The sequence below is a fragment of the Zonotrichia leucophrys genome, chromosome 3 (genome assembly GCF_028769735.1).
Source record: "Zonotrichia leucophrys gambelii isolate GWCS_2022_RI chromosome 3, RI_Zleu_2.0, whole genome shotgun sequence".
Classification (NCBI taxonomy): domain Eukaryota; kingdom Metazoa; phylum Chordata; class Aves; order Passeriformes; family Passerellidae; genus Zonotrichia; species Zonotrichia leucophrys.
In genome coordinates, this window is record NC_088172.1 from 3,592,300 (window position 1) to 3,614,886 (window position 22,587).

At 37.2% G+C, this 22,587-nt stretch overlaps 1 protein-coding gene across 10 annotated transcripts in view; it reads right to left on the reverse strand.

The window, feature by feature from the left end:
• The window catches only part of KLHL32 (kelch like family member 32), a 122,386-nt gene that overhangs the window by 63,383 nt on the left and 36,416 nt on the right, over positions 1–22,587 (reverse strand). For all 10 annotated transcript variants that reach the window (XM_064707261.1, XM_064707262.1, XM_064707252.1 and 7 more), the window contains one exon: positions 9,482–9,589. In XM_064707261.1, coding sequence (XP_064563331.1) covers positions 9,482–9,589 — 108 coding nt within the window. The remainder of the gene's footprint in view (positions 1–9,481; positions 9,590–22,587) is intronic.

Here is a 22,587-nt window from a genome sequence, read left to right on the forward strand (position 1 = left end):
AAAATCTTTTAAGTAGCACAACATCAAAAAAAATCAGAAATGCATGATAAAAATTAAATTTTCAAAGCTGCTTGCTATATTCATTTTATCCTTGTACTTCCCTTGGCAACTTTGGTTTCACACCACATGAGGTCAGTCTCTCACTGCTCCACAGGGAAGCAAAGCTTGCTTTCAGATTCCTTTCTTTCTGCTCACACAATTCAGTTTTATCTCACAGCATCATTTGTATACCTCAAGTGCAAAGGAATAAGGAAAATGGAAAACAAAAGGAAAGATATTCAAATGCATCTTTTGTAGTTTAACTATTTTGGAGAGAAATGAAAAAAAGCGTATGTATTTCTTCAAGCAAAACCACAAAATATCTCCAACATAATGGATATATATTAGGAGGAGGAGAGAAGGGGATTGACCCTTGCTTATATCAAGAACTCATTTACACTGAGTTCGGGCAGCATATGAAATCCTTAATGCTTGTGCGAATCACTACAGTTATTAATATCAGGTTTTAAGTGAACATTATATGTCATTTACATACTATATAAAACATGAAGGTTCTTTATCTAGCCAGACATTCATGTAAGGATCGTACTGTAAATGAGAAGCAGGCCCAGCACAATCCAGGTTTTTGGCTGGTGCTACTGAGGTTGCTATGAATGATGAGAGGTAGTTGAACAGAAAGTTAGGATGGATTTCAGTAACAAAAATATCTCCAACAGACAGAGATATTAAAAACAAACAAACAAATAAAATCATGTCACTCTCAAGTATTTTCAAGTGAGAGCTCAAGGTCAGACTAAACAAGCTGGTATAGACCCTGCAGTGTTTTTTATTCAGGCATGATTGACACTGAGGAAGCTGCCATCCTCTGGCACATTACTTACTGTCAGCCAGAGAACCAGAGCCCTAAGCAGATTAGTACCTTGTAGGCATAGACAAACTGTACCTAACTGCAATAATCATGTATTTTAAAGCTACAGCAATCCATTTACAAATAATACTAATAGCACTCTGAGATAAGAAGTAGGACAAGAGGCAAGGAGGGTGGCTGGCTACTGTCTAGAGATGATTTGCACAAAGTCGTCAACAAAAGTTCATTTCAAGGTGGCAGATGTATTTCCTACATGTTCTTCCATTTTTACAGCCCTCCATTACCATGCAATCTATTTTCTACTGAGAAAACAGAATCACTTCTGTGCTTCCCAAGATAAGGGAGGAAAGTCTAGTTTATCTTTTCACAAAACTTCGCTTTAAAGTGAACTATCTGAACTTTTATTCAATACTCATTTGGATATAGGCAAAAAATACTAATTTACCTATTCTAAATGTTCACCACTGGGAAACTGCAGGCTGGTAAAATCTACAAGGAAAATAAAATTATAAGTAAAGAAGGAAGAAAATATTGCAAGCCTTCCCTCTACTGAAACTGGGGTAATTCACAATTATTCCACACCTTTGAGCTTTTATACAATAAAGTAATTGCTTGGTTCTTATAAATTACCAGCATAGGTGTTTATATGTCATACAGGCCTTCCAGCTCAATACTAACAGTAAATGCACATAAATACCACATATTAACAGTAAATGCACATAAACACCACCAAATGCACACCACAAGTACAAACAGTGACTGACTCTCCTCTGCTTGTCTAAATCTCAAAACAATAGATCTGAGGTGAAAAGAATGATGCTTATTGCAAATTAAGGAGAGTGAAACTAAGGTCTGCTTTGGATTCACAACCTCAAAATTCATCATCATTCTCAGTGTGAAAATATAGAGAGCTGCACCTGGCTGCACCTTACAATCACCCCTGTATCCAATCCTTATTTTGAGGGGTTAATTTTCATTATACTTTCAACTTCTCCCTGGCATATGGTGGTACCCCAGAAAATCCCCTTAAGCACCCTTTCCCTGTATATTACAGGCAGATCTTGTGATACATGATACATCCTTTCCTAAGCCATCAAGCCTGACATACTGCTTGTTTTCAAAATGATTTACTTTGACAAACTACTTTTCCCTTAAAATGACTGTTTTCAAACAGGAAACCTGTTCCTCAAAGCTGCCTTTCTACTTACTCTCCATCATGCTACAATCCCCCCGAGAAAATACATAAAATACAGTCTGGTCCCTATTTTGGTCAGACCCACAGCCCAAGAGATTGAAGAGATGCAAAATCTGGCTGTCTGTAACAGAATGTTGAGGTCACAAGATCTAGAAAGGCAGATTCTGTAATTTCGTAGATACACTATTTTTAGACATACAACATTAATCTATCTGGAAATGTATCCACTTATACTTCGTGGATATATTGCAGAAAGTTTCTCTTCAAATGCAAGAACTAGAAAATGGTAAATTAAACCTGACTTTGTCAACCACATTATTGAGGCAGAAAAGGGAATTTTATAACCAGTCCCATTGTTATAGAAACACAGGGGCCTTAACACCCTGCCCCATATTTTTACCCTCCAGCCAGCAGTTCAAAACTAGAATTTATTCTCTCTTGGCCCAAGATTTCTTTCTTCCTTTCCCAAGTCAACCTGTATCCCCTCCAACACCTTAGGACAATGGGTAAGCAAGAGAAAATATTTAACTGGTATAATGCATGTTTTCTCTCTCTTCAATCTTCTTTGAGACTTGTGGCAAAAGCGTGTCTAAGAACCACCACCCTTTCCTAAGAACAACTACTCAGGCCTCACCTCCACATTGTCCAGATCAAAAACGTCCTACTCATTTAATCCTACCCTCCTACAGCCAACAAAGCCCTATAGGCCTACCAAAAAAAAATATTTTAAGGTCAGAGCAAAGAGGGCAATAACAGCCAAAAAAGAATGAAAAGGAAACTCCTTAAACTGTCCTTTCCAACAGATCAACTTAGAGCCTGAGGGAGAAGGTAAGATCCAGATTAACTGTCACATCTGTGGAGTCTCATGAGGTTTATATCTGGAAAGAACAACTAGAACATTCTATTCCCTGAATACTGCAGGCCACTATATTTATCCATACATTTTTAAAGACACTAAAAAATAGCTGCTTTAGGCCCAAGAAGGCTAAACTGCAGGTTGAAGATGCACTTTAATCATCTTCATTCCAGCTACTCATATATCCCCCATATTTTTCTCATTTTCATACAGCTGTTTGTGGGACAATGGAAAAGTGAGATGGTGGCATGATTCACATTAAAATACACCAGTATTATGCTGTAACAGTAAGAAAATATGCAGCCATATTTAATTTGGGAGAAAATAACTTTCCAAAGACAGCACAGCACACAAGTGGTTTCTTAGTGCTTAATACTAAGTTCTCCTAAGTCCCATTTTCCAAGAATAAGGAAAGATGCAGCCCTGTCAGAAAATTCTAGAAAGTAAACTGTATGGAATTTAACGCAGAAAACAAGAAAAAAATTTCTAAGATTCATGCCACTCTGATAAAAAAAAAATTCCTCCTTGACTCCCCTTGCAGTGATCAGCATTTCAAACAAGACAGGCATCAAACACAAGTATCAGTTGTTTTTGCCTGATGGAGATCATTCCATGTGCTTAAGAGCAATCAAACACCTTAACTTTTCTTTTAAAGTAATTTAGACTGCATTTCACTCCCAACCAGATAGCACTTCTGCCTGTCTCCCTGCTCATTCATGATTCAGTTGAATACTGAGCTCCTTGCACACTGACAAGTGCTGCTTCAAAAAAGTGAGTGAGGAAAGAATGTTCTAGTCCCCTGCAGGCAACTGCCCAAAGCCCTGGCACACAATGTTTGGTAGCACTTGCTATAAAATCCAGATGTCTCATTAGCCAATGCCAGAAAGCATCATGACCAGCATTTCTCTGATGCATCATAATATTTTTCCAGAAAATTAGAAGAAAACCCATGTTAAGTGCACAGCATACACATTATAAAATCACAGAATATTTCAATTTGAAAGGCTCCCATAAAGATCATCTAGTCCTATCTCCCTGCTAATTGCAGGGCCATCCAAAACTAAACAAATGTCCAGACATTCCTTGAACTCTGACAAGCTTGGTGTCATAACCACTTCCCTGGAGAGCCTGTTCCAGTGACCTGACACCTTTTCATCATGGCCAGCCTGAACGTTCCCTGACATAGCTTCACACCACCATTAAGTACCATTACTGTAATTAAAGAGGGTTTGGATAAGCAAGACTCCAAGCAAATTCACTACTCTTTGAGAAGGTGTTTCATTACTTTAATCACTTTCAGCACCAGAAAAGCTGTCTTGTCCCTAGCTAAATTCCTGTCCAGAGCAAAAAAAGTGAAATATTCAATTTTCTCTACAATTAACTACATAAAGTGAGTTAATTAAAGCTCTGTATTAGTCTAAGCCTTTTAGGCAATCTGCAGCTGAACTGTGAACCTAGGACCTAGTAGCTGTTACCCCTAGTGCTAGATACAGAAAAAAGATTATCCTGAGAGAAGTGAAAAAATGAAGTGTCCAAATCTAAGTATCAAATTCATATTTTTTGCTCTGAAATCGCATTGAAAAATTATATTAAGTATTTACAGTAAGACACAGACCTGTTGTATTCAGTTATCCATCACTTTGGCATATGGTCTCCCAGTAGAAAAGAGCTGAATTCCCTTTTCCTAGGGACAGCAGGTAATTGAATTGAATCATTTTAATCTAAAAGCAGCCAGTGGAACTGCTGTGCACAGGATGCAGCGGGTCACTTACCCAAGAAAATCAACCATCACAATACAGCTTTGCAATACACCTCCACCCACAAGAGAGGATCAACACAATAAGGGACACTAAGATATTGACAGCTGCCTCACCTTGGTCTTAACTAAAAATGGCAGATGAAACGCTGGTTGATCACTAGAAAAACTGCCAGCATCAGATGGGGAGGGGAGCAGATGAGAGATGAAAGTCAAGATTTTACAATGGAATCCAAAAAATCATAAGGAGAAATAGTTGTACTTACAAATAATAATTATTTCTACTATTTATTTACTATCTAAGATCTTTTACTCTTTCACAGCTTTTTTAAAGAAATAACAAAGCTAAAGGAACAATTTTTAAAAGGAGCTGTAAGATAATACTTTAACTAATCAGAGGTTTGTGTGAATTAATTTGAAAAATCACATGATGGTACTCTACCAATTCCTGAAAGCTGTTTGGTAAAGTAATAATAGCTGTTAAGAGGATGACACGTCTCTAACTGAACACAAAGTAAAGGCAATAGTTAAATAGGATCACACTGGAAATGCATTGAAGTAATATTGGGAGCAGCATAACTGGAAATAAAATGAAGTTCTAGATTTGTAACTGGAATAATATACTGATATTACCTTTATTGAAACACTGCTGCTACATTAGCCTTTTGTGAGTAAAAGAAAACCTGTTAAAAATGGTAATAACAAAGTTTATAGCCTATTTTTGAATCATTGTAAGTGCAACTTTGTATGGTGCTTTCAATAAAAGGAAACATTTCAACATGCCATAGTTAGGAAATAAGGCTATGTTAATCTTGGGCTAAGAAGGCATCAAAGGACAAATTACCCCAAAATCCACTGTGGGAAAAAGAGCTGAACATAAAAAGCCTCATTTATAAGGGCTTCCTCACTAATTCTTCAGCACTAATTTCTGCTTTACTAATTCAGGATAATATTATAACTTAGGGAAGATGTAATTTCTATTAATACAAAAACAAAGTATTAGAGTTTAGGGGGAAAAACAGACCAGCCATTTAGAAAAATGACACTTAAGAGAACTTGGTACTAAGAAGCCACTAGAGTGCTGTGCTGTCATTGGAAACTTATTTTCTCCCAAATTATTTCCTACCTGTGATGCAACAAAATACATATAGAGATTTCTTGCTTTGGTAATGTGTTTTCAGGTCCTCAAATAAAATTCTATCTAACTACAAAATATTTGTTGCCATAGATTAAAGATATAGGATGGAACATATATTAACAAAGAAAAAAGATCCAAGTCAGAAGCATTTCTGTATGCATGGGACTTATTTTGTATTTTTGTTGAATTAGGATCACAATCATCCACTGCAAATTAAAGCCAGTGCTCCCCTGACTTACCAGCCAACTACACAGGCCTATTTAGTGGCTACCCCACTCCTCCAAGATTATGTCTCTTTCTAACAAATTACTTAAAATTATTAAAAGGTAGTCAAAAAGAGCAGACAACAATGCCCACGAGTCTCTGACACAGTGACTTAGGCTCTTATTTTGACAGCAGGAATTGTGAGCTCCAAACTCTTTGCCTGGAAATGCTTCTCCATATGAGTATTCTAAAACAGATAGTTTGTAAATTGATTTGTAACTTGATCCATCTCCCTTCCAAGGCACATCTGACACTCACAAAATGCCCTTGTGAGAAGAAAGGGAGAGTAATCCACTCACTGAGACTCTGGCCTGGCCTTGCCACTGCCAGCTATGAAGTAATAGAGAGAATGACGTAAAAGCCCTTTTGGGAAGAAAGGATACAACAACTACAACAGGAAAACAGTCACCTAAAAAGGAGAAGAGCTGTATCTCTGAATTCTGAATATGGGGATTACATAGTAAAATACCTATGGACAAGATTAAATATATCTAAGACATTTTTTGCTGAAGATTTTATTATTAAAGTATTACTGAGAACATACACGCAAAGAACAAAAACAAGATCTACTGTCATTCCTTTTGTCAGTTTTTATTTATTTCTGTAACAAAATTTCTTTCTTTGTAATTATTAAGGACCATTGTTATATATTAGTTCAGTTGGAGTTATATTATTTATACTTAATTTGAATTTTGATACATTCTTTTCTTCTGAACAATCAATTTTTCCTATAAAGCAAAATATTTTCAACAGTAATTACAATAAGGTACTGTCTGCCTAAGTGGACAGGAAGATGAAAGCTGTATTTGAAGTCTGCAGGAAGATTTCAAATTAACAAAAAGAGGCAAGGATGACAGAGTTTAATTACAGATTTCATGGTCATTCTAAAAATTAAATTTCTTCATTTTAATAACTTTCAAAAACTGCAGACACCAAATATTGCTGTTGTGCAATATTAAATATTTCCACCAGATGTCTCCAGCATATTAGTTTACACAGAAAGCTGCACTCAATTTGAAGTGTAATGTGCCAAACAGAAATGTAGTATATTAAAGAAGTAAAGAGAAGAAAGCTGCAACTAATTGCTTATCTGTTTAGACATGGATATTTTAGGGAGATTCACAGTGTTGCCTAGGCAAACAGCAATTTTTTGAACTAACATTTTGGCCAAGTCTTCTTTAAAAAAAAAAAAAAAAAAAAAAAAAAAAAGAAGAGAGAGAACTTTTAAGAGTTTTAAGAGGCACTTCACATCTTGATAGCCCCATATTTTCAGAGCAATATAAGGTTATATTTGGCATGAGTGACTGTCAGATTATTGAGAAATATTTTGTTTGTCTTATAAAAACAAGAAGAGTTTGCAAACCAAGCTAAAGACAATTCTGTTTTCAGGACTCTGATATAAGCATGGAGTAATCCAGTTATTTATTAATAGCCTTTGTGGATTACTCCCACTCACTACCTTGAAATGCTCACCCAGATTCTGTCAGTCTGAGTCTGAACACCATCAATGCTCAATACAAACACAGTACCAGAAGAGAATTCCAAGGATGAAAGGGAAACGAGACACTGCTAATTCTCAGACCCACATTTCACCGAGTTGTGCTTCAAAGGCATCTTTGAACAACTCTTACAGAATCCTTCTCATTTGTCTGTGCATCCAAGAAGCACTTGGTGCATCTGACAGACACGACAGAGCCAGCCTCGCCTGATAATCACTTCTATGTATGAGCAGCTACATACGTGCACATCTATATTTAACTCAGGAAACCCACTCACTTATTCAAAGTAGGTTATGCCTGAAAATGAGAGACTCAAAAGTCTAAAGGGCCAGTGACAGAAGGTACATATTTCCCAGGAATCTGAGGATATTATCCTGGAAGCAACCTGGGGTCATTTGCTGGGTTACACAAAAGCCACATCCATCCTTTCAAAGGTTTCTAATGTATTTTACACAGGTTTGTTAGACTGAATTTTGCAGAAAGATGGGGAATGCCTCTAATCACAGCAGATGGGATGGGTCAGACAGAAATCAATTAAAACCCGTCTTCTAAAATGATACTTTCATTTAACCAGAGTTTTCTCTTCAGAATAATCAACCTATAGTTTTAAATTACTAATATGACGATGTATAGGTACCTAACATTTTCATTTCAATCAAAGACAGTCCATTTTTAACAAAAGCTTTCAACTGAAAGAAAGAAAAGCATACCAATGACAAGTCATGTAGCTAATTCACTAATATAGTATGACATCTCTGTTTATCATTTATATCAAAGATATCTTTGAATAAACAATGTTTTCCAAAACTCAATTTTCCTTCAAAGAAATTCAAGTGTTAGTCTCCAAGAGCAATGCTAAAGCATAACTGTTTTCTGAGTTGGTGACAAAAACAGCCCCTTTAATTTTTTCTCCCCTTACTTCTACTTAGTTTCCTTTAAAAATAAAAATGAAAAAAAACCAAAAAACCCCACATAAGGCCATATACTTAATTCACAATATGGAAGCAGATGCCTTAAATTTTTATAACCCAACAATTCTTCAGAATATCATAGCAGGGATTTAAGCCTTCCTTTTCAAAATTAACTAATAAACGTCACTAGTGCGTCAATGGACTCAACTGCCGTAGTGATATTCCAGAAATAGTTTGGTTATCTAGAATTTTCAAGTCCAAAGCAAAAATAGCTGAGTGCTCTGTGCTCACTATCCATGAACTCTGAACTGAGACAAAGTCACGCAGCAACACTCTCCAAGCATGCAGTGCAGAGATATGGCACGCCATAAATACTTCTTTTTTCTTGAGGTGTTTTCTTTTGTTTTGTTTTTTTTTTGGGGTTTTTTTTGATTTTTTTTTTGGTTTTTAGAGGGGGGCTTTTTTTGGTAAGAGGCAGTGGAAAAAGGATCATCACTCTTCATTTTCTGAAGTACCATAACGAATGGGCCAAAATGAAGATGTACAGTACCCATAAGCATTTACAAAGATGCCTCAACTTCATCTGTCCAGAGAATAAGAGACTACTTTTCCCCTCAATTATATAATTTGTCAAACACAGCAGAGTTGATAAATATTTATTATAAGGGAAACATTTTTCTTTAAATTTAATTTAGCAAGGAGATTCAACTCACATTAAGATTTTATGAATAGTCAGGGAACCATAAAAAGGGCTTGCAAGACCTACATGGTTTCCTACCTGACAATGACGCACGTAAAGCAGAGTTTTTATTAAACAATCCATCTAAAGAAAAATCCACCACAGTACATGAAAATTAAGATCTGTTAAATCAAAATAGCTTGTACTGAGCAGTGCACAAGAACAATATTTTCTAGTATCTCTAAAAAGGTCATACTCAGTTTTTAATGCAGTTGCTTTTGATGGTGTCTCTTAATTTGAAGAGCTGTACAATACCTGTCCAGTATATGCAAAGTCCAGGGCTTGTTTTAAACCAAGGCTTGTGACACCATGTAAATTCACCTCATCAGCTTCACTCTCAACCATGCAGAGACTGAACATTGCCTATGGGAAAAAACAGAAATGTCATTAAGAAATTTTGGATAAAAATTCCAAATAACAGCAGCCTTGAGAGTCAGAATGAGATCTATACCAAGTTTTCAGTAACACCACAGCAATCAATCTTGTAACTGAGTCCTTTTATCATTAAAGAAATACAAAAACTTATTTTAGATAAACAGAGAAATCGTTTTCTTTAATATACATATACTTCTTAATGAAGTCATTCAGATGAAATCAGTGAGAACAGTCACACAATAAGGTATCATTCAATAAAAAAGGTAAATGGACTCTGGGAAAAGAATAATCTACACAAGCACCACTAAAAGTAATACTTATGTAGAGTATCATTGTATATAAGAAGGAGCAATAAGCCATACACAATTACTTGATTAGAAGGGGCAGTTAAAAGCATCTTTTATAAGTAATACTTTTCAAACCAGCATCTCAGACTGGAATATGAGCAATGCAGTAGTCAATTTATTAAATGAAGAGGAATGATGGAGATGCAGACACCCAAACTTACAACCTCCCTTTATTTGTTATTGCCTCAGTTTCTCATACCATACAGTCTAAACCGAAGACAGGCAAGGTGGTATGGAATTTCCCTGAATATACCACTGAGGAGAGCAACTCTCCCTTTCATCCAGCCTTACTTTCCAGATCATTTGTCTTCAGTGTCTCCCTGCAATGAAGCAATCATACTCCGTCTCTTGAATCCTTGTGAGAATCTTTTTCTTCTCATCCCCATTAAACTTCTTTGCCCTTCACTCTTCCCTCCCAACCTGCATTCCTGCTGCATTTCCTCTGCTTACCACTCCTTCCCTAATTATCAGCCCCATTCTCCATTCTTTGACACCCTCCCACACTTTTTTTAACAAAATAGACCACTCAGAGTTTTTAAACAGTAAACCGTGAACAAATAAACTGAACACTTCTGCCATCTGCTACTACTAAAGAAAGTCTAAACTTATCCCTAGTAGGTTTTGTGCTTTATTCAATGTCTTTAGGGAGGCTACCAGACTACACCTTGGGGAACTCCAGTAACAAAGCCCCACTCATGGATATAACTGTGTCTGCTACCTTCTTTCTATATTCTGGCTGATACCTGCAGAAGCTGAGTATCAGTCAACAAGGTCACTGGATTTCATATGTGCAACCTGTCCACCAAGCAGTGCTGAATTTGAAAGGAAAAAAACAAGCCCTACCCTCTCTAACCATTTAGCACATATGAATGACTACATCATCTTTACCCAAACTATTCCATTTTTCACCTAGACTCAGGTGACTTCAAGAACTGAGTGCTTCCAGCAAATAGTTAATTTCTTCAGAAAATATTAGTACTTTTCATCATTAAAACACTATAATTTGGCATAAATATGTTTCCTGGAAATCATCCAATATAAACAAGAATGACATTTATCATACAGTCATGCCTTCTGATTTTGCAATTTCTGTTGAATTAAAGTGATATCAAGGCTTCTTCCAAACTGGCAACAGAAAAGAAGCAATAAATAGTTTAAAACCTTATCAAACAAATACAGTAAGACACAGCCATTAAATGTACCTCAGGAGAAAAAAACCCCAAACTTCTAACAAGTTCAGCCACTTTTCTTACCCATTAAAAATGTCATATTTTGTTGTCATCTAGTAGCTAATGTGAGGTTTCAGAGCTTGCCAGGAGCTGCAAGGTACTCATCAGACACCTACTCTTTGGAAAAGCAGACCTGCAGTGGCTGTCTGGGAGAGATAAGCTTCTCTTCTCAGAAATTCACTACTAGATAAATATTTTGGAAAATATTCCTTTCACACACCAATTCCTGAATAAAGAGAGTAAAGTCTTAAAGGAACCAAAGGGTCTGTCTGCCAAGGGGTAGATCAGCACACCTTCTGTACCCTCAAGCCCGACACCGACTGCCTGCAGAAAGGCTGGGAATGCTGAGAGGTAAAAGGTGCTCTGTGTCTTCTTGTGTGACAACCTGTGCATAGGAACCACCTAACGACAGTGTGGTTTCTAATACAGCTCTTATTCTGGTCAAGGGACAATATTCCACACAATGAGTTAAGCTTACAAATACAAAGAAACACTTGACTGAACCCTGTCTGTAAACCAGGAATCATTCCTATATGACTTCCGTCTACACTTACTAACTTTACCTTAAGGAGATTCCAACATGGTCTTTACACAGGGTTTATTACTACACATAACTTAGTAAACTCAGCAGGATCAGACAACTAACTCAGTCACTGTCCATAATCACCCAAAGTGCATAAGAAGCACAGCTCCAGCAGAGCTTTGACCCCTGCCAACTAGCATTATCCCAGGCAATGCTCAGACTATGGTCCAGGAGATAACTCAAGCCATGGCTGTTGCAAATAGGCAGCATGGACAAAGCCAAAATGTTCACAGAGGTTTAGCCACATTGTCACAAGCCATGTTATGCCAGTCTTTTTAGGGCCAGAAAACAAGCCCTCATTCACCTTATTTATAACTGCAGATATAGCCTAAGAGTGCAGTGAGCTATCAGAAGCTGCCAGTAAGACACAAAACTGTGGCTTTGTGGAGAATCACAGAACAGTCTGGGTTGGAAGGGACCATAAAGACTATCTAGTTCCAACAGCCCTGCCATGCACAGAGGCACCTTCCACTAAACCAGCTTGTTAAAAGTCCCACCCAACCTGGCCTTGAAGACTTACAAGACCAGGGCACCCACAAATTCTCTGGCCATCCTCAGTACAGGATTTCTTCTAATAACTAATCTAAACCTACTTTCTTTCACTTAAACTGAAAGCCTTCCACCTTGTCCTATCACTACATGCCCTTATCAGAAGTCCCTCTCCAGCTTTCTTGAAGAGTCCCACGACATAAGGAAAAGACACACACCCTGAAACCTTCTCTTTTCCAGTCTGAAATAACACAATTCTCTCAACCTTTCTTCCAATCAGTTTGGTGGCCTTCTTTTGGACTCATTCCAACAGGTCAAAGTCCTTCCTATACTGAGGACCTCAAAGCAGGATGTAGCACTCCAGGTGGGGCTCTCCTGAGAAGAGAATAGGGGGGAAAAATCCCCTCCCTCTCCCTGCTGGCCACGCTGCTCTGGATGCAGCCCAGGACATGCTTGGCTTTCCAGGCTGTGAGTGCACATTGCTGGCTCATGTCCAGCCTCTCATCTCCCTCAAGTCCTTCTCAGCAGGGCTGCTCTCCATCTGTCCATCCCCCAACCTGCCTTAATACTGGGGTTGCCCAGACCCTGGTGCAGCACACTGCACTTGGTTTCACTAAGCCACATGAGATTCCATGGGCCCATTTCTCAAGCTTGTCCAGGCCCCTCTGGATTGCATCCCATCCTTCAGGTGTGCTAACTGCAACACTCAGCTGGGTGTCATCTGCAAATCTGCCAAGGGTGCACTCAATCACTTTGATTAAGGTATTAAATTACACAGGTCCCAGTACAGACTCCTGAAGGACACCAGTTGTCACTGATGCCCATCAGGACTCTAAGCCATTCACCTCTGGAAGCAACTGTCCAAACACTTTCTTCTCCATCTACCAGTCCCCTCATTGAACCCATCTCTCTCTAATTTAGAGACAAGGATATTGTGGGAGACTGGGTAAAAGGCTTTACAGAAGTTCAGACAGGTGATGTCTGTAGCTCTTCCCTTGTCCACTGCAGTAGTCACACCTCAAATATTCTTGAAGGTTTTTGAAACTGAGTAGGAAATGCATCTATTTTTCAGGAAACAAGGCCAAAGAATTGGATCAAAAGACAAGGCCTGCATTGGTCCTCAGACAGTTCACATTCAGCTGAACTTGATTAGCCTCCAGGAAAGTAATCTCCCACTTAAATGAACTTTGTGCTGCTCACTGATCCACACTGCCTTCACCAGCAGGCAAATTTCCTTGTTAGCCTGATAGTTTTTGAGGTTTAATCCAGCATGAAAAAAAATCTGTTCTACCACAGGCAGAAGCTGAACTCAAACTCAGCCTTTAATTTGCACTCCTGTACCTGAATATTTTAGTTTCAGCTGAAAAAAAAATATGGACCATTACATTCTGATATGACACTTCACCAATACCTGGAGAATGAGTTATGGTTGAGCTGTTAAACACCAGTTTCAGATGCATCGCTGAAAATACTCTAAGGTTTTGTGAGCTTATATAGATCCATCAGTCATGCTTTTAATACAAGGCTACTAGCCTACTTTATTTTTCCCTTGGGTACATTAAAAACAAGACAATGAGATAAATATCTCAGGTGAATGCAGAAGTGGCAGACAAGAAAAACAAATGAAATACAAAATATTTGGACAAATGCACAACTCAAAGTCAACCCTATCAGAAAAGCTACCAAATCTGACTAAGCATGAAATATTAATAATGTTATTTATTGGCTTAACTCAACAATGTTATTATACTTTATTTTAAAACAATTTGTCTTGAAATAAAATCTATTTGATTATGCCTCATTTCTGCTTCAAGACCCTCATGAGACTTGAAAGTACAAGTTGCCACTGTTAACCAAAGATCCCTTTTATAATAAAACCCACTGATGAGAGGACTTACAATTTTTTTGTAGCTTCTTATTAATACAGATTTTGTTCTGTCACCCAATCATATAATTAGGCAACATTGTGGTAAATAGATTGATTGTTTATATTCTGATATTTCAGTTTAGCTTTTAAGTAAGTAAACCAAATCCCCCAATGCAAAGTAAGTACAATCCACTTGCCATTTTTTGGCAACTGCTCCAAAAACTCAGGTCTCAACATGCTGACACAAATGGATGTACTCCATTTGTGGAATTCCACCTGAGGTCACACTTATTTCAGATGCTACAGATTTGGAAGGCCTTATTTTTGTGAGGCAGGCAGATACTTTAATAGCTCCTCTTTTTGGAGGAAGGAAATCAACCCTCCATTCTTCTTCTAATCTTGGCCTGAAACAGAAACAAAGCTACAGAACAAAGCTTTTTCCTTTTCCCAAAGGAAAAAGAAAACAAAACACAGTCCTTAGATAAAAATATTCAAGCCTTAAAAAAACTTCTCGGACTCTTGAAAACTTGAATTCAAAGAAATGTGTCAAACTTGTGAGCATTTAATACAGAGCACACCTTTAGTTCCACAACTTGGCCCTGAGCAGTCACAGGCACCTTTGTAAAAACATTTTCTTCTACAAACATAGAATACAGACGTGAACAAGAGCTCAAAACTAAATGACACACAACCACAGGGTGTATAGACTTAGATGTGAGCAGATCTGATGCATCCAGGCAGAATTGTCAAAGTAAAAGGTGTTTAGCACAGTCATTGTGTCTGACTTTCCACGCTCAGCATGTAGTTTAGCTTTCAAAACCAAAATGCACAATAGCTGTAAAATAACACCAAATCAGAATAAAGTATCAGTTAAATGTATCACCAAATCAGTTAAAATGTCCAGACACGTTGATTGTACCAGTCAGGCAGCACTGCAGCAACATATATGGACTCCTTCCCAACATACCACTTCAGGAACACATACGTGGGTAACAGACACACAAGATGCATGTCAAAATCCCCAAAATATAAATTGCTCACTGTCACAATGGTGACATACAAATTGCTCCTTGCCTTTGAGTCATTTTCTTACTTACTCAGGTGTTCCGTATCCATGAGAGTAATGAGCTTTCCCTCATTTGTACACATCAACCTTACAGCCATGTCAGTCATAGCAAACAGCAAACGACCACAAAACAACTCAACCAAGTTGTATGTACTTTAAACAAGCAAATTTTGCCAGTGAATTCCACATATCTTAGTGGCCTTTTAAAGGCAAGAAACAGAATGAAAACATATGTAGTGTCAGGAGACAGGTAAATTATGTAAAATGAACAAATGGTTATGCCTTATGCTGTTCAAAAGACAACACTGAGACTGAAATCATAAGTAACTACTTGCTGTGACCTGAGGCTTTCAAGAAATACCCTCCCCCTCTTCTAGGGGTAAAGAAGTACATGGTACCAGTGCATAGCAATAACCTCCACAATACCTCAAAGTTCCCTCAGCAAGACTGTGAAAAGACGTTCATCACTTTCCACTTTTGTTTGATTCAACTTTAAATGCAACATTCAAAAGAAAGCTAAGCTTTCAAAAACAGGCAAGTAAGCTGAGCTTGCTACAGCAACCTACAGTAACTCCAAGAGTAACATTTCCTCCCTCTGATTTCTCAAACACAGCTTTGGTAACAACCAGCAGCCCTAGATCCAAGTCTGCTATAATACAAAACAAACATTTGGACCTTCCCACCAAAGCATAGCTCTGACCTACACAAATTCGTGTTCAACCACAGACTTAGCTGCACAATAATAATGTCCTGAGATACTTCAGAATTACCTCCACTTAGCAAATTAATTGCTAAAGAACTGATCAATGAAGTCACCAAGATTTTCCTTAGCTATTCATCTTGTTGCATTGAATTTTCTAAGTAATTAACACTATCTAGTATTGTTTTACTCATGAAAGAGCTGATTTGTCATCTCAAATTTCTACCTCCACAATTAAATGATACTGGCTTGAGTTCTTTTAAAAATTATTTTAAAATAGATAGGCATCTTCATTAAGGGCAGTATTTTACTCGAATTTACTTCCCACATCATATGGGGAATGCACTTAATTCTACATTCATCTTTTCCATAGCCTTTTTTAATGGGAAATTGATTGTACTTCTGATCTCGGGCATCAGAAAAGCCATGAAGAAAGTAAACCAACACTTCAGAGATCTCAGATCAATTTCCCACACTGTTCAGGGAACTCAGTTATGATGTGATACCTCAAGACTGTTTTCATTTCACGTGTAACTTTAAACCTGTGAGAAATCTTACAGGCATCAATGATCTGTTGATCAGTGGCACATTCTTTCTTATTTGGGACCTCAGCTTATCTGTCACTTGAGCTACTAAGTATCCAGTCCTGACATACTCTATTCTATCTGCGCTATAAACTTTTTCAGGCCAAACCATTACACTTTGCAGTTTGTATTAAAAATGGCAATTCCCTGTTCATGTAACAGTAATATTAAATAAATTAATCACAATCTATTTCATCTACTTTGTTCTATCACTCCTGAAATAACCTTTGGATGTCCTTAGCTTTATGTTCTTATTCTTCATTATATAAGCCATGTCATTTTTCCTTTGCTGTTTTCACCTATCACAACAAAAAAGAATACATTCAGAATCTATGAACAGGAGTCAAAACATTGCTTTGACAGATGACCATGCCCACATCAAATATCAACTATGCTCTAGATATGCAATGTATACTTATCCAAATAACCAACTGAATATGTGAATGTTTCTTTACAGCATGTAAAAACGTGCTTGTTCTCCTTATAACTAGCTTTGTTTCCCTCCCAATTCAAGCCTGTCTATCCTAAATCAATCATCAGCCAACCAGCCATGTCCTCTGGAGTCTCTCGAACACTGAAAAACATATCCATCAATACCAATTGCATGAAATATGATTAAGAGGCTCATTACACAATTCTTCTGAAAAAAGTTCCATGTAAACTCACAGAGAAAATGTCACATAACATCAGTCATTGATACCTGAGCCTACAGAAATTCATCTGCTCTATGAAATTTACCTAAATATTGGTTTTTAAGCATTCGCCAAGCAACTAAAATGAATCCTATAAAATGGAAAGGTCAGCTGTCATTCATAGTTTAAGAGAATATATAGTTAAAGAGATAAAACTGAGCAGCAAACTATACAATTTTATGCACAGTATTCAAGTGTCACATATTACCCTTAGTAAAGCAAATTCCACTGAACCTTTGGAGTTTCTTTTAGTTCTTTTAGTCAGTGTCAGACAGTGATACATAATTACACAGCCCCAAAGAGCTTACCAAATCAAGGATATGTACAAGGCACTTATGTCACATTCTGGATACAAAAATATATTCCTTTCTTAGTATTCTTCAAAATAAGTAATGAAAATTGCAATAAAGAACTACCTTACTGTTTAGAGAACCTAAGGATACGAGATTTTCTTTCCTGTTTGTATATTGGACATTCCATCAAGAACAAAATGATTTTCTTGGTTGTAACAAGGCACAGGGTTTTTATTCCTAGTCAAAATAAAAACTTCAAGATAAAAAAAACAAAAACCAAAACAAAACAAACCTGAAACAACAACAACAAACCAAAAGCAAGCAAACAAAAACCTCAAATTAAACAAAAAAAATTCGCAAAAAAGTGCTGCTAGCAAGTTATATCCTTGATTGGACCTGCGTCAAACATAATTCATGTTTTGATAGTCAGAGCTTAACAGTGCCATGTGTCTTCCCCCAAGCTCTGCTTAAGTACAAATGTCATTTAAGCCACATGAAAAAAGGAATTCTGTAGCATGCTAGTCATAATGAGTTGCTGCATCATCACGAAAAAGACTTATATTCAAAATCTAAGTAGTTCCATAAAACCAAAATAATTCTACAATTTCCATGTGCAACTTGGTATCTGAATAAAAAAAATACACAAAACTGTGAACTACTGCAGATACAATAAAGTTAATAGTTCCAATATTTCAAAATGAATAAGTCACCACAGGTGGTCCTGAATCTCAAGGTTCTTGTTTATTTTATGGCAGATGCAAGAAAACTGAATTGCAAGGACACTGCTGCGCAAAGCACTGCATAAAACTCCAATAATGTACAGTCTGTCCTAACAATAGACACCTATAAGCAGGCCTGCCTTTTGGAGAATAAAGAAAGCAGCATAACTAAAACCAGATTTTTTTCCCAGCATTTCCAGTCAAGCACAGAATAGCATGAGTCACATTTGCAAATTTTGGCTTAAATTGGCTTAATGCTTCCCAGTGAATGCATAAGCCTATTGTTCACATCCTTCGATGATTTTAGCAAGTGATATCAAAAGCAAGCCCAGAATAAAATTGCAATAAAAGTCACTTAGCTTATGAACTAGCATTTTAACTACCACAATACATTTAATTCAGGAAGGCAATCTTCTTGTGATTTTTTTCCCTCTCCAAGAAAAAACCATGATCCAAACTTGGACACCTTTAAGGACCTTCATTTTAAAAACACACTTCATACAATACCATAAGAACAAGTGTCCCACCTTAGTGAATGCAGGCTCTAATATAACAGTTGTACAGCAAGGCATAATCTAACAGAACTGTAGCAACAATCTTAGTTGTTATTATAATTACCTTTTTAAGAAACCATTTATATAATGGGATGTCAATGTCATTAGGCACTGACATCCAAATGTTCCAAGCAATAGTAAACTATGGCAATTACTTCTATTCTGCATCCTAAATGCAAAAGCACACTTGTTATGTGAAAAGTCTAATGCTGAAATTTTAAATGGTTCATTTTATGAGAGTTTGCACTATATATCTTCCCTACCTGGCCCATTTTATGAGGGTTTGAACTAGATAACCTTCATATCCTTTAAAATATTTATATTTTCCATTATGACTCTAAATCTTGTTTTCCATTAAAAATATAGTACAATTTTGCTAAAGTACCACCCTTAATTCCCACCAAAATATTTATTAAACTCTTTTATACAAAGGCAAAATAATAAAACCAGCTTACTGACTATTTTTCTTTGTTTCTTTCTACCCTTCTACTGATAAAAACCTGAACAAGTAAACAAACACTAACAATTTGCAAAATAAAAGAAGAATGACTTGACTAACCAAGCTTGTGTTAATGTTGGAGTCATTTGTCACAGTAGTTTCCATCATCAGCTAAACTCTACCCTCCATCAGCTACTTCCTTTGGAACAAATGCCTCTATAAAATCATCTCTTCACTTTATTTTTAGCTGTCTGCACTTGACCATGCTCATTTATCCTTTGGCTTTTCCTTCAACTCTAACAAACAAGCTAACAGAGCTTCTGAGCTAACAGACCACAATAACATTAATTTAATTATTCCCATAAATTCTCCAGGCTTGATACCTATACCCTCTTGGCTGAAATCTAACCCTGGCAAGGTAGATGATTAGGTGCCAACTATAAGAGCTCCTGAAAATGCAGATGAACATTTAATACATTGTCTCAATATTCCTAATTTTTATATAAAATGGGCTTTGTGTACATTTGTTGCCTACTTGCAAAGCTGGCACTCTGTGGCCCTGGAAGGGCAGGTTATTTTATCAGTAGCTAAGAATGTTCCACCTGTCTGAGGAGATGGTAATTTGATTTCTGCACACATACACACACAAACGTGTGTTCTATACATATAGAAGTGATGGATGCAACCTAATGGTGAAGAGTATGTTAGGCTGGGCTGTAACCATTGCTTTTTCACAATGTGGATTCACAAAAAGCTTTTGACAGAGGCCTTTAAATGCCTGGAAGGCAAACTAGGCAAGAGAGAAAAGAGGAGAGATCTTTGCCTGGGTACATAATGACTGAATACATAAAAGTGAACAAGGAAAGATGGGACAGTTTTCACAGGGAGTGATGATTCCTGTGGAGCAACTCATGTTTAACATATGCCTAGCACTTCTGGAAAAGGGCAAGAACACTGCAGGTAGAAAGTCCATTGAGGCAAAGCTGTGCAAAGTAGTAAAGGCATGGATAATGTGATAAACTGTAAAAGGATTGCATGGATTAAGCAGCTGGCTTCTAAAATGGCAATTATAAAAATGAACATATGAGTTTAATAAAAAATCATCCCAGTCCTCAGCAATAAAAAAGAAAAAAAAAATTAAAAGGTAATCAAGGCTTAGAAAATTTTTTTTTGCAAGAGACAACAAAACAGAAATCAACCCTATGCTCATATAGAAATTTACACCTTGCCTACTGCATGCAATTCCCTTACCCTCAGCTCACAAAATATATACCTGAGCTGTCAAAACTTTGGAGAAGGGCAAGAAGCTTCCTCAAGCATCCTGCACAGCTTCCAATTAAATAGATCTACTGAAGACAAAAGTTTTCAGGAAAAGAGATGATTGAGTGACATGAGAAGAACCAATGGTTATCTTTTCCAATAGAAGAACTAGAAGGAAACAAATTGAACTGGCAGAAATCAGATTGACTATAAACAAAAGTAGATCTTCACACAACAGGCAGTTGGCCACCCTGTAAGGTGGATAAGAAATCTTACACAGGCCCAATGGGAAAGAAGATAAAAGCTTAGAAGAAAGACCTAGCAAGGACTGCTGAACAGACAGGAATCACAGCCTGCTCTGGAATGTCCCTGAGATGAAAACAGTTGGGGAATTCTCTGAACACACCACATACACTTACCCTGGACTTACTCTTTTTCACCAGAGCTGCTGCTAAAGCAAGGAGCCGATGATCCAACTCAGTGTGGCTGTTCTTATGCTCTCACCTGAGGCTGCTAAGGGTATCTCTCTCCTTTGAGATATTACCTATCAGGTAATTGAGATTAGATTGAGAGGCAGTTTGATCCATTCATCACTCACACATTAGGTCATTCGTGAGAGGACTGGGATTAAAAGAAGTTTTTGATGTCTAAAGTTTGCAACATGGCTGACTCAAGCAGACTAACTCTTGCCAAAGATAAGCAACCAGCAAAACTTTACAAAGCTGTTCAGGACAGTCAAATGCAAAGGTTCCACTCCTTAAATCCAACCTTTCGCAAGATTCACTGCCTACAGTGACATGAATTCAGTCAACATTATATTTCAGTCTACTAAAATGAAGGTGTTAAAAGGAAGTAAAATAATGGCACTGTTGACAATGAAGCAACTTAAGAATTTATTAAAAGACAGGTATCTCCTCTGGACTTCAAACAAGCATGCTGTGCAACACAAAAGCCAGAGTTGCTTTGTTCTGGGCTTCTTATACAAACAGAGGAGACTGGAACATTCCCTGGCAGGGTATCCAAAAGAAAAATAGCTATTTCAAGAATGTTAAAAACTTCTAACACCTCTCTGTCTCTTTTGTTGGATACTTCTCATGTTATCAAAATGGTATGTGGGTCCTAGTCACTGAAGCTTAAAGTGATATGCTGCCCAAATAATTCCCTCGGGTATTTTCAGCTTCACTACACCCACAGAATAATTTTATTTCTCCTGAGGTTGTGTAGGAAGATACTGACAGAGACTACAAGATATACAAGAGCATCTACTGCATCCAACAATGTTCTGAAACTTCCTTACCAGACTATAGAGACTGAGAAGAAAACGCTTCTCTGCCACAGACCTGCCCCAATAAATTGGTTTCCATGGGCAAACACTAAGCCACATAGAAATGTAGCTGAGCCTGGCCAAAACTCAGAATACTTGTTATGGTAGCACTGCAAAACTGAATTGAGGTAGCCTGAAGCAAGCAAAGAACATAGTGAAGAAAATGGACAGCCAGAGGAACATGGCTGTAATGACTCCTTTCTCTCCTGGTTTTAAAGTGAGAGAATGCATCCATCCAGTAGTCAAACACCCCATGTTGTTATCACACCAATCTGAGACAGTGAGCCACAGCCTGCTATGGCCTTTCTCACAAACTGCAGAGCTGGTTTTGCCATACACAGCCATGGTGCACACACTTACCATACAGGCTCTTCAAGAAAGGAAAAGGAAAAAAAAAACCCCAAGATGATACCACCACATATTGTCTGCCATCCAACACAATTGCAATGAATTCATTCATGAACTATGAGAATTTCAACAGAAACATATTTACGCAGGCAGAATAAAAACTGTTGGGAATTTGAACAGAGAATTCAGAAAAGAGAAGATTCTTGTAGATGTTTTTGTCAGAACCAATGCTGCTGAGCTGTGGGAATTCTGTCTGCAGCAAAGAAAAATTGCTTCAGAGCCTCACAGAACAAAAACTCATTAAATACAAAGATGAGGATGAACAAAATAAAATAACCCAGATACATTTCCATTTTTTTAATTTCAAAAGAATATTAAAGTATTTATTTAGAAAGTTTAAAAAAGTTTGCAAACCATTTTTGTATATACTGCAGAAATAAAAGTTTGTTCAGATGAACATTATAAAAGACACCTCACACCTGTCTATGCTAT